At 53.4% G+C, this 12,831-nt stretch overlaps 1 protein-coding gene across 7 annotated transcripts in view; it reads right to left on the bottom strand.

Moving 5' to 3' along the window:
• The window catches only part of LOC122547116 (1-phosphatidylinositol 4,5-bisphosphate phosphodiesterase delta-4-like), a 140,561-nt gene that overhangs the window by 36,739 nt on the left and 90,991 nt on the right, over positions 1-12,831 (bottom strand). For 6 of the 7 annotated variants that reach the window (XM_087989402.1, XM_087989405.1, XM_087989401.1 and 3 more), the window contains 4 exons: positions 12,611-12,755; positions 11,397-11,549; positions 4,166-4,330; positions 311-467 (listed from right to left, as the gene is read on the bottom strand). In XM_087989402.1, the coding sequence (XP_087845528.1) occupies positions 311-467; positions 4,166-4,330; positions 11,397-11,549; positions 12,611-12,755 (620 nt within the window). The remainder of the gene's footprint in view (positions 1-310; positions 468-4,165; positions 4,331-11,396; positions 11,550-12,610; positions 12,756-12,831) is intronic. The other variant, XM_087989406.1, reaches the window with a different exon arrangement.

Here is a 12,831-nt window from a genome sequence, read left to right on the forward strand (position 1 = left end):
GTATCTGTTATTCTGTATATAAACCACCCAAACCCCTCGATTAGATTCCAGTCGGTAACTCCCTCCCAGGTACCTGTTATTCTGTATATATACCACCCAAACCCCTCGATTAGATTCCAGTCTGTAACTCCCTCCCGGGGTATCTGTTATTCTGTATATAAATCACCCCGAACCCCAAATTAGATATCACCCCCAACATCTCAATTAGATTCCAGTCTGTAACTCCCTCCCGAATGTCTGTTATTCAATTTTTAAACCATCCTGACCCGCTCCATTGGATTCCAGTCTTAATTATCTCATTCTCACTCACCAGACTCTTTGATCTGTTTTCTGGCCTTGGATTCAGTGAAGGAGGAGATCTCGTAGAATCTGTAATGTGTTCGGGAATGTTTGAAGCTATGGAAATGGACACTCTTACAGTAGATCACACAATCCGACAATTCCTTGGCCAACCTCTGCTTAGACCCCTGACAATCAGAGACAGAACGGAATTTAGAAATAAACAGAGGAGGGGTTGCAGCTGCACTGGGGCGGGGGGTGATCCTGCTGCAACACTGGGTATAGAGAGACACAGGAGCTGCACTGGGGCGGGGAGTGATCCTGCTGCAACACTGGGTGCAGAGAGACAGGGGATCTGCACTTGGGCGGGGGTGATCCTGCTGCAACACTGGGTACAGAGAGACAGGGGAGCTGCACTGGGGCAGGGAGTGATCCTGCTGCAACACTGGGTATAGAGAGACACAGGAGCTGCACTGGGGCGGGGAGTGATCCTGCTGCAACACTGGGTACAGAGAGACACAACAGCTGCACTGGGGCGGGGGGTGATCCTGCTGCAACACTGGGTACAGAGAGACACAACAGCTGCACTGGGGCGGGGGGTGATCCTGCTGCAACACTGGGTACAGAGAGACACGGCAGCTGCACTGGGGCGGGGGTGATCCTGCTGCAACACTGGGTACAGAGAGACAGGGGAGCTGCACTGGGGCAGGGAGTGATCCTGCTGCAACACTGGGTATAGAGAGACACAGGAGCTGCACTGGGGCGGGGAGTGATCCTGCTGCAACACTGGGTACAGAGAGACACAACAGCTGCACTGGGGCGGGGGGTGATCCTGCTGCAACACTGGGTACAGAGAGACACAACAGCTGCACTGGGGCGGGGGGTGATCCTGCTGCAACACTGGGTACAGAGAGACACGGCAGCTGCACTGGGGCGGGGGTGATCCTGCTGCAACACTGGGTACAGAGAGACACGGCAGCTACACTGGGGCAGGGGGTGATCCTGCTGCAACACTGGGTACAGAGAGACACAGGAGCTGCACTGGGGCGGGGAGTGATCCTGCTGCAACACTGGGTACAGAGAGACACGGCAGCTGCACTGGGGCAGGGGGTGATCCTGCTGCAACACTGGGTACAGAGCGACACAGGAGCTGCACTGGGGCAGGGGGTGATCCTGCTGCAACACTGGGTACAGAGAGACACAGCAGCTGCACTGGGGCGGGGAGTGATCCTGCTGCAACACTGGGTACAGAGAGACACGGCAGCTGCACTGGGGCAGAGGGTGATCCTGCTGCAACACTGGGTACAGAGAGACACGGCAGCTGCACTGGGGCAGGGGGTGATCCTGCTGCAACACTGGGTACAGAGAGACACAGGAGCTGCACTGGGGCGGGGAGTGATCCTGCTGCAACACTGGGTACAGAGAGACACAGGAGCTGCACTGGGGCAGGGGGTGATCCTGCTGCAACACTGGGTACAGAGAGACACGGCAGCTGCACTGGGGCAGGGGGTGATCCTGCTGCAACACTGGGTGCAGAGAGACACGGCAGCTGCACTGGGGCAGGGGGTGATCCTGCTGCAACACTGGGTGCAGAGAGACACGGCAGCTGCACTGGGGCGGGGGGTGATCCTGCTGCAACACTGGGTACAGAGAGACACAGGAGCTGCACTGGGGCAGGGGGTGATCCTGCTGCAACACTGGGTACAGAGAGACACAGGAGCTGCACTGGGGCGGGGAGTGATCCTGCTGCAACACTGGGTGCAGAGAGACAGGGGATCTGCACTTGGGCGGGGGTGATCCTGCTGCAACACTGGGTACAGAGAGACAGGGGAGCTGCACTGGGGCAGGGAGTGATCCTGCTGCAACACTGGGTATAGAGAGACACAGGAGCTGCACTGGGGCGGGGAGTGATCCTGCTGCAACACTGGGTACAGAGAGACACAGGAGCTGCACTGGGGCAGGGGGTGATCCTGCTGCAACACTGGGTACAGAGAGACACGGCAGCTGCACTGGGGCAGGGGGTGATCCTGTTGCAACACTGGGTACAGAGAGACACAGGAGCTGCACTGGGGCGGGGAGTGATCCTGCTGCAACACTGGGTACAGAGAGACACAGGAGCTGCACTGGGGCGGGGGGTGATCCGGCTGCAACACTGGGTACAGAGAGACACAGGAGCTGCACTGGGGCGGGGAGTGATCCTGCTGCAACACTGGGTACAGAGAGACACGGCAGCTGCACTGGGGCGGGGAGTGATCCTGCTGCAACACTGGGTACAGAGAGACACGGCAGCTGCACTGGGGCAGGGGGTGATCCTGCTGCAACACTGGGTACAGAGAGACACGGCAGCTGCACTGGGGCGGGGAGTGATCCTGCTGCAACACTGGGTACAGAGAGACACGGCAGCTGCACTGGGGCGGGGAGTGATCCTGCTGCAACACTGGGTACAGAGAGACACGGCAGCTGCACTGGGGCAGGGGGTGATCCTGCTGCAACACTGGGTACAGAGCGACACAGGAGCTGCACTGGGGCGGGGAGTGATCCTGCTGCAACACTGGGTACAGAGAGACACAGGAGCTGCACTGGGGCGGGGAGTCATCCTGCTGCAACACTGGGTACAGAGCGACACGGCAGCTGCACTGGGGCGGGGAGTGATCCTGCTGCAACACTGGGTACAGAGAGACACAGGAGCTGCACTGGGGCAGGGGGTGATCCTGCTGCAACACTGGGTACAGAGAGACACAGGAGCTGCCCTGGGGCGGGGAGCGACATGGATAGCAAGGTGGGGGGGTGAACTGCTTCTTGAACCGCTGCAGACCGTGTGCTGTGGGTTGACCCACAATGCCCTTAGGGAGGGAATTCCAGGATTGTGACCCAGTGACAGTGAAGGAATGGCGATGTATTTCCAAGTCAGGATGGTGAGTGGCCTGGAACTGCAGGGGGTGATGTTCCCATGGATCTGCTGCCCTTGTCCTTCTAGATGGAAGTGGATGTGGGTTTGGAAGGTGCTGCCTGAGGATCTTTGGTGAGTTTCTGCAGTGCATCTTGTAGATGGGACACACTGTTGCTACTGAGCGTCGGTGTGGAGGGAATGGATGATTGTGGATGTGGTGCCAATGAAGTGGCTGCTTTGTCCTGGGTGGTGTTGAGCATCTTGAGTGTTGTTGGAGATGCCCCCATCCAGGGCAAGTGGGGAGCATTCCATCACACTCCTGACTTGTGCCTTGTAGATGGTGGACAGACTTTGGGGAGTCAGGAGGGGAGTTACTTGCTGCAGTATTCCCAGCCTCGGACCTGCTCTTGTAGCTGCTGTGTTTCTGTGAAAAGTTGAGTTTCAGGTCAATGGTAACCCCTGGGATGTTCAAAGTGGGATTCACTGATGGTGACACTATTGAACAACGGGTGGATGGAGACAGTCATTGCCTGACACTTACGCAGTGAATAACACTCACTCCCCAAGCCCACTATCTGATTTAGGTAAAACAGATATTCAGAGCAAAACATGAACCAAAGCTTTGGTTTAGAGTCTTTAAGATCTTTATTGTACGTTTGTAAAGTCTTTATTCAAGTGGATGTGAAGGTGATATTTGTCCCTAATTGACCTTGAGAAGGTGAGACCGAGCCCCTGGGGTCTCAACATGGCAGTGCCTGGGGTCAGGGTGGAGGGCTGATTTGGACAGTAAGCACATTGACCAGCTCGAGTCTTCAAATCTCCACCAGGGTCCTCCCTGACCCTGCAGCGGAAGATTTCTCCACCCACCCCACCCCCCCAGACCACTGCCACCCCACCCCCCAGGCCACTGCCACCCCACCATTCCAGGGTAAAGGGGAGGGCTGGGCCTTCACGTCAACAGGGCTTGAGTTGGTGCAAGTCCAATGCAGCCTTTACCTTCCCTTTCCTCTTCACTTCATTCTTGATGTTCTCATCGTCGACCTCAGCAGCTTCATCCTCGTCGGTGACCTCGCCAGTATCGTGATCCGCTCCCTGCCCATCCAGGCAATCCTCCAACTGGCCAATCCGCTTTCCCTTCACCAGGACTTTCCATTTCAGTGCCTGTCAAGACAAATATTTCAGAAAACTTTCCCAATGTCAGCCCAATGGTTATTAGCTGCCTGGTGTAGTACAGGGGGGAGCAAGAGACATCGTTGGCTCCTGGTCTGGACCCACCTCAGCTGGGAGTTACTCATTCTTTGAAATGTGTGTCACAGCCTCACCCCGCTCAATCGCCAGGATCTCCTCGAGACCCAGACCCTCCATGTCTTCCCTACTGTAACCTCATCACCAGGCCCTGAGCCTGGAAATCCCTCCAACAAAATCTTTTGGCTGTGCTCAATACTCCATGGGCGGCTCAGGGGTTAGCACTGCACCCTCCCAGTACCAGGGACCCGGGTTCAATTCCCACCTCAGGGGATAGTGTGTGTGGAGTTTGCACATTCTCCCTGGGTCTGCGTGGGTTTCCTCTCACAGTCCAAAGGAGTGCTGGTCAGGGTGGATTGGCTGTGGGAAATGCAAGGTTATACTGGTTGGGTCTGGGTAAAGGGCTGCTGTGAACTTGATGGGCCAAATGGCCTGTTTGCACACTGTCGGGATTCTATGATTTTACTGCCCATTTCCAATTGCCCCTTGAACCTGATTAACCCCAGAGGTGAGGGGTGTGTCTTATGAAGAGAGATTGAGCAGTTTCGGCCGATCCTGTCTGGTGTTTAGAAGAATGAGGGAAGATTGTAATTGACTGTAAAACCATAAGATTTGGGAGCAGAATGAGGCCATTCAGCCCATCACGTCTGCTCCATCATTCGATCATGGCTGACATGTTTCCCAGCCTTGTTCTCCTGCCTTCTCCCTGTAACCTTACTAATTGAGAATCTATCTCTGTCTCAAACACACTCAGTGACTCGGCCTCCACAGCTCTCTGCAGCAATGAGTCCCACAGATCCCCCACCCTCTGGCTGGAGAAAAGATTGACAAGGATGTTGCCAAGGTTGGAGGGTTTGAGCTATAGGGAGAGGCTGAACAGGCTGGGGCTGTTTTCCCTGGAACGTCGGAGGCTGAGGGGTGACCTTATTGAGGTTTACAAAATTCTGAGGGGCATGGATAGGATAAATAGACAAAGTCTTTTCCCTGGGGTGGGGGAGTCCAGAACTAAAGGGCATGGGTTTAGGGTGAGAGGGGAAAGATATAAAAGAGACCTAAGGGGCAACTTTTGCACTCAGAGGGTGGGACGTGTATGGAATGAGCTGCCAGAGGAAGTGGTGGAGGCTGGTACAATTACAGCATTTAAAAGGCATTTGGATGGGTATATGAATAGGAAGGGTTTGGAGGGATATGGGCCGGGTGCTGGCAGGTGGGACTAGATTGGGTTGGGATATCTGGTTGGCATGGACGGGTTGGACCGAAGGGTCTGTTTCCGTGCTGTACATCTCTATGACTCTATCTCAGTTCCAAAGGGGCGTCGATCACCCTGAGGGTGTGCCCTTGGGTCCCAGTCTCTCTCTATGACCACTCTATCCAGGCCTCTCAGTATTCTGTAAGTTTCAATCAGATCCTCCCTCATCCTTCTAAACTTCATCAAGTACTGACCCAGAGTCCTCAACCACTCCTCATATGACAAGCGCTTTGTCCCTGGGGTCATTCTTGTAAACCTCCTCTGATCCCCCTCCAAGGCCAGCACAGTCTTCCATAGACACAGGGAACAAAACCGAGGGATATGAGATTTAACAGGGGTGATCCTCATGTGGGGTAATATAGAACACGAGGGATAAGGGGCGGCTGATCTCAACAGAGATGAAGAGGAATTGCTTCTCTGAAAGGGGAATGTGCCTGTGGGAGTGACTCCCCCAGAGGGTGGTGCAGGCTGTGATGCTGAGTAAATGGAAGGAGGAGATAGACAGGTTATGAATCAGTAACAGGCAGCGGGGACGAGAGTGGAGGTGAGGCCGAGATCAGACCAACCATGATCATACTGAATCACACTCAAACCCTCACCCACACCCTTACCCACACCCACACCCACACCCACACCCACACCCTCACCCACACCCTCACCCACACCCACACCCACACCCTCACCCACACCCTCACCCACACCCACACCCACACCCACACCCACACCCTCACCCTTACCCACACCCTCACCCACACCCACACCCTCACCCACACCCTCACCCACACCCTCACCCACACCTACACCCACACCCACACCCACACCCTCACCCTTACCCACACCCACACCCACAACGACACCCACACCCTCACCCTCACCCACACCCTCACCCACACCCTCACCCACACCCTCACCCACACCCACACCCTCACCCACACCCACACCCTTACCCACACCCTCATCCTCACCCACACCCACACCCACACCAACACCCTCACCCACACCCTCACCCACACCCACACCCTCACCCACACCCACACCCTTACCCACACCCTCACCCACACCCTCACCCACACCCACACCCACACCAACACCCTCACCCACACCCTCACCCACACCCTCACCCACACCCTCACCCACACCCACACCCTTACCCACACCCTCACCCACACCCTTACCCACACCCTCACCTACACCCTCACCTACTCCCTCACCCACACCCACACCCTCACCAACACCCTCACCCACTCACCCACACCCACACCCTCACCCACACCCACACACCCTCACCCTCAACCTCACCCACACCCTCACAGACACCCTCACCCACACACCCTCACCCACACACCCTCACCCTCACCCTCACCCTCACCCACAGCCTCACCCACACCCTCACCCACACCCTCACCCCTCCCACATCCTCACCCTCACTCACACCCTCACACACACCCACACCCACACCCTCACACCCTCACCCACACCCTCACCCACACCCTCACCCACACCCTCACCCACACCCTCACCCCCTCCCACACCCACACCCACACCCTCACCCACACCCTCACCCACACCCTCACCCCCTCCCACACCCACACCCACACCCTCACCCACACCCTCACCCCCTCCCACACCCTCACCCACACCCTCACCCACACCCTCACCCACACCCTCACCCACACCCTCACCCCCTCCCACACCCACACCCACACCCTCACCCACACCCTCACCCCCTCCCACACCCTCACCCACACCCTCACCCACACCCTCACCCACACCCTCACCCACACCCTCACCCCTCCCACATCCTCACCCTCACCCACACCCACACACACACACCCACACCCACACCCTCACACCCTCACCCACACCCTCACCCACACCCTCACCCACACCCTCACCCACACCCTCACCCCCTCCCACACCCTCTCCCACACCTTCTCCCACACCTTCTCCCACACCCTCTCCCACACCAGTTCCCCACACCCTCACCCACACCTTCACCCACACCCTCACCCACACACCCTCACCCACACACCCACACCCTCACCCACACCCGCACCCACACCCTCACCCACACCCGCACCCACACCCACACCCACACCCACACCCACACCACCCTCACTCTCACCCTCACCGTCACCCACACCCTCACCCTCACCCTAATCCTGACCTTGTTCTCATATCTGTATTGAGTGGCTGGCTCAGCCAGCCCAGAGGGTGGTCAAGAGTCAACCCCATCGCTGTGGGCCTGGAGTTACGTGTAGGCCAAACCAGATAAGGACAGCAGTTTCCTTCTCTGAAGGACATTTGTGACCCAGATGGATTTTTCCGACACCATCACTGGGAGTCGCTTTCAGTTTCTGCATTTAAATCCCACCAACTGTCTGGCCCCTACGGTTCAGCCTGACCTCTGGATTACACATCCCACTGTACCACTGTCTCCCCTCAGTTATGTCCCTTTGGTGTCACATCCTGTTTGGTTATTGCTCCTGTGAAACATTTTGAGCTGAAGGCTCTATCTGAATGCAGGTTGTTGTGGGTCCCAGAATTTAGCGTGGGTCTGCACTGAGCGATAGGGTTAGGAGAGGGGCTGCACTGGACACAAACACAGGGCAGGGGGGAGAAAGATTCCTCCTGGGTACTCACACTCATTGGACACATTTAATATCAGAACATATTGTGAGGTAACTCCTGGACGAAACTCTGGGGGTGGGGGGGTCAGTACCCTCACAATTACTCAACAAACCACATTGTTATCTGTCGAGCCTTGCTGCCTGCAGATTAACTGCCAAATTTTCCACGTTTACAACGGAATCGGATTAAATATTCTCTGGGTTGTGGAAGGTGCTATAGAAATGCAAGTTCGTTCTTTCTTTCTCTCTCGCCCTCAGTCTATCTCTCCACCTCCCACCACTCCTTCCCAAAGCTAGCCACTCTCCCCCTCCCCCCACCGCCCGGCTGTGTTTCTGTAAATCTGAAACATCTTTGACCATTGCCCTATGACTCTGTCTGTGTGGCCATCACAGTAGGTCATTCAGCCCCTTGAGCATGCTCCATCAGTTAACAGGATCATGGCCGATCCAACATTCCTCACGTCAGTTTTCCACCCCTTTCCCTGTAACCCCTGATTCACAGAGTCATACAGCACAGAAACAGACAGGATTAGATTAGATTCCGTACAGTGTAGAAACAGGCCCTTCGGCCCAACAAGTCCACACCGACCCTCCGAAGAGTAACCCACCCAGATCCATTTCCCTCTGAAAAATGCACCTGACACTCTGTTCAATTTAGCCTGACCTGCACATCTTTGGACTGTGGGAGGAAACCGGAGCACCCGGAGGAAACCCCCGCAGACACGGGGAGAATGTGCAAACTCCACACAGACTGGAATTGAACGTCCCAGGCTGGAATCCAACCGCTGACCCTGGTGCTGTGAGGCTGCAGTGCTAATCACTGAGCCATCGTGCCGCCCTTCGGTCCAACTCGAAAGAGCTGACCAGATATCCCAATCTGACCCATCTGCCAGCACCTTGCCCATATCCCTCCAAACCCTTCCTATTCATATACCCATCCAAATGCCTCTTAAATGTTGCAATTGTACCAGCCTCCACCACTTCCTCTGGCAGCTCATTCCATACACGTACCACCCTCTGTGTGAAAAAGTTGCCCCTTAGGTCTCTTTTATATCATTCCCCTCTCACCCTAAAACTATACCCTCTAGCTCTGGACTCCCCCTTGATTTTTCACCCTTCTTGACTGATCTAGAATCTCTCCATCTCAGCCTTAAATATAAACTAGGACTCTGTAGGGATTGGAACAAGGTCAGTCAGCTGCATCTCACAGATTATGAGTTCCCTGAGTGTGGCTGTTAATCTGGTCCAATCAGGGAGCCCTGGCTGACAGATTAAAAACACAAGTGTCAAAGATTCTGTATGTTCTGGTACCTGACCCTGAATGGGGCAGTAATAAAGTTAATTACTCTCCACTTCTAAAGAAAGGGTGTCTTGGCGATGGGATACCAGCCTCTGTGGAGTTATTTCAGTCTGTGCCCCCTTGGCTCTCTGTGACAATGAACTCCGAAGACTCTCAATCCCCTGAGAGAAATTCCTCCTTGTCCCTGTTTTAAATTGGCACCTTTTTATTCTGAGACTGTGCTGTCTGCTCCTGCCCTGAGTGTCTGCCCCCGCTCTCTGCAATGCTGTCTCCACTCACTGTCCTAGTGCTCAAACTGTTATCCATCACATTGTTTACTTATTGCTTATTATTAATTCATGTTATTCTCTTCCAGCTCTCTCTCACCCTCTCCTGATGAAACAAGTCAGAGGTTAATATGCTTTAATTGTTGAACAAATGCTAAACATTTACAAAGTGGTTGGAAAGCAGCACATTAGGACCAGCTAGGATAACAGGAAAGTAATCTGTTGTGATTTTTATCTTTTTAAGACCCCAATGGGACTTGATGAAAGGATCCTTCCCCTTCTGGGAGAGACTCAAAACATTATCTCTGTTTTTCTCTCTCTCTCTCTCTCTGTCTCTCTCTCACTGTCTCTCCCCCCACAGGTATTGCCAGACTCGCTGAGTTTCTCCAACACTCTCTCTGTCAATGGATTGATGAAAAAGGGAGTCAAAAAGTGTGGTGCTAGAAAAGCACAGCCAGTCAGGCAGCATCCAAGGAGCAGGAGCATCAACGTTTCGGGTATAAGCCCTTCATCCGGAATGTGATGATGATGGCTGAGGAGATTATTCCTGATGAAGGGCTTATGCCCGAAACGTTGATGCTCCTGCTCCTCGGATGCTGCCTGACCAGCTGTGCTTTTCCAGCACCACTCTAATCCACACTCTCATTCATACTGACCCACACTCGCACACATTCACATACACTCTCTCACTCACACACGCTCATGTTCACACAAACACACTCATATACTCTCTCACACACACTTACACACGGTCACATTCACACTCATGCAAGCACTCTCTTATTCTCATTTCCACTCACTCTCACACACATTCACAATTACATTTACTCACACTCACTCTCGCACACATTCACAATCACATTTACTCACACTCACTCTCACACACATTCACAATCACATTTACTCACACTCTCACACTCACTCTCACACACATTCACAATCACTTTTACTCACACTCACTCTCGCACACATTCACAATCACGTTTACTCACTCACTCTCACACACATTCACAATCATGTTTACTCACACTCACTCTCACACACATTCACAATCACTTTTACTCACACCCACTCTCACACTCGCTCTCACACACATTCGCAATCACTTTTACTCACACCCACTCTCACACTCGCTCTCACACACATTCACAATCACGTTTACTCACACCCACTCTCACACTCACTCTCTCACACATTCACAATCACGTTTACTCACTCACTCTTACACTCACTCTCACACACATTCACAATCATGTTTACTCACAACCACTCTCACACTCACTCTCTCACACATTCACAATCACGTTTACTCACACCCACTCTCACACTCGCTCTCACACACATTCACAATCACGTTTACTCACAACCACTCTCACACTCGCTCTCACACACATTCACAATCACTTTTACTCACACCCACTCTCGCACACAGCTGGTGTAGAATGGTGTATGACTCACTCCTGTGTCACTGATCAGACTGGGTCCAATGGGGCATTCCCAAATTTCCCTGCTGTCAGCTCCTGTTCCCAGGTCTTACCTCAGGAGGTGGGAAGCGAGTTGGGACCTTCCCGTCGATGGTGCTTTTCACCAGTTTGTCTCCCAGGATGTTCTGCAGGTGATGAGCCATGACACTCTGCTGCTCAATGCTGCAGTGATTCTCGATCGATAGGATCACTGGGAAATCCGAGACCTGCCACCATCAACAGGCCGTCAATGAAGCTGCAAACAAACTGAAGCAAAACATTGCCAACCACATTCCCAATCCGGTGATGTTTGTGGGGGCTCCTCACCTCAGCCTGAGCAGCAGGGAATCGCAGATATCATAGAGACCAAGTATAATCAACCAATCACAGGATTCTTCCAGCACAGAAAGAGACCATTCAGCCCATTGTGTCAATGCTGGCTCTCCAAGTGAACATTAGAATTCAACTCTGGAGTTGGGGGTGAGGATGAGGGGGGGGGGAGGGGAGGGTTTAGCCGTGAGAGAGTTTGGAACACATCATCTGAAAAGGGTGACCGAGCCAAACTCTAGTTTAACAACAAGGTTTGCATATTCATTGGCTTTGCCACAGCTTCCAGGGCTATGGGTCAATAGGTGGGAAATGGATATGAGTTGGAACATCACGTTGAGGTTGAACAGGATATTGGTGAGGTCTGTTCTGGAACACTGTGTCCAGTTCTGTTCTCCTTGTTATCAGAAGGATGTGATGAAGCTGGAGTGGATTCAGAAGAGATTTCCCAGGATGTTGCCGGGTATGGAGGGTTTGAGTTATAGGGAAAGGCTGGATAGACTGAGACTTTTGTCACTGGAGTGTTGGAGGTTGAAAAGTGATCTTAAAGAGTTTATAGAAATAATGAGGGGTATAGATAAAGTTAATGACAGGTGGGTTTTCCCAGAATGGAGAATTTCAAGATTGGGGGGCTTATTTTTAAGGTGAGAGAAGAGAGATTTAAAAAGGACATGGAGGCAACTTTTTTTACATGAAGCGTGGCTCACGTATGGAATAAATTTCCTGAGGAAATGGTGGGTGTGGGTACAATTACAGTGCTTAAAAGACATTAGATAAATACATGAATAGGAAAGGTTTAGAGTGAAATGGGCTAGGAGCAGGCAGGTGGGATAGTTTAGTGGCATAGACTGGATGGGCCGAAGGGTCTGTTTCCATGCTGTATGACTCTCTGACCAGTGTGGACAGGATGGGCTGAAGGGCCTGGTGCTAGAAATGTCCACAAGTATCCGCATGTACCTACCCGGAAGGCGTACTTGTTGATCACTGAGATGGCGTCTCTGAAGAGAATCTTGGAGGTGAGTGTGTGACCGTGATACACAACAGGTTCCAGGTTCGGACCATCCCAACAATCGAGCTCCACACAGCGACATCCCTTCTTCAACGCTCTGAGGGGCGGGTGAGACTGAAAATCAGAGCACTCCCAACAGTACAACCGTGAGACCATGCTGGGGGGGGGGGTTG

The sequence above is a fragment of the Chiloscyllium plagiosum genome, unplaced genomic scaffold (genome assembly GCF_037043375.1).
Source record: "Chiloscyllium plagiosum isolate Xiang-an unplaced genomic scaffold, Cpla_swu_hap1 HiC_scaffold_7, whole genome shotgun sequence".
In the NCBI taxonomy this organism is placed as follows: Eukaryota; Metazoa; Chordata; class Chondrichthyes; order Orectolobiformes; family Hemiscylliidae; genus Chiloscyllium; species Chiloscyllium plagiosum.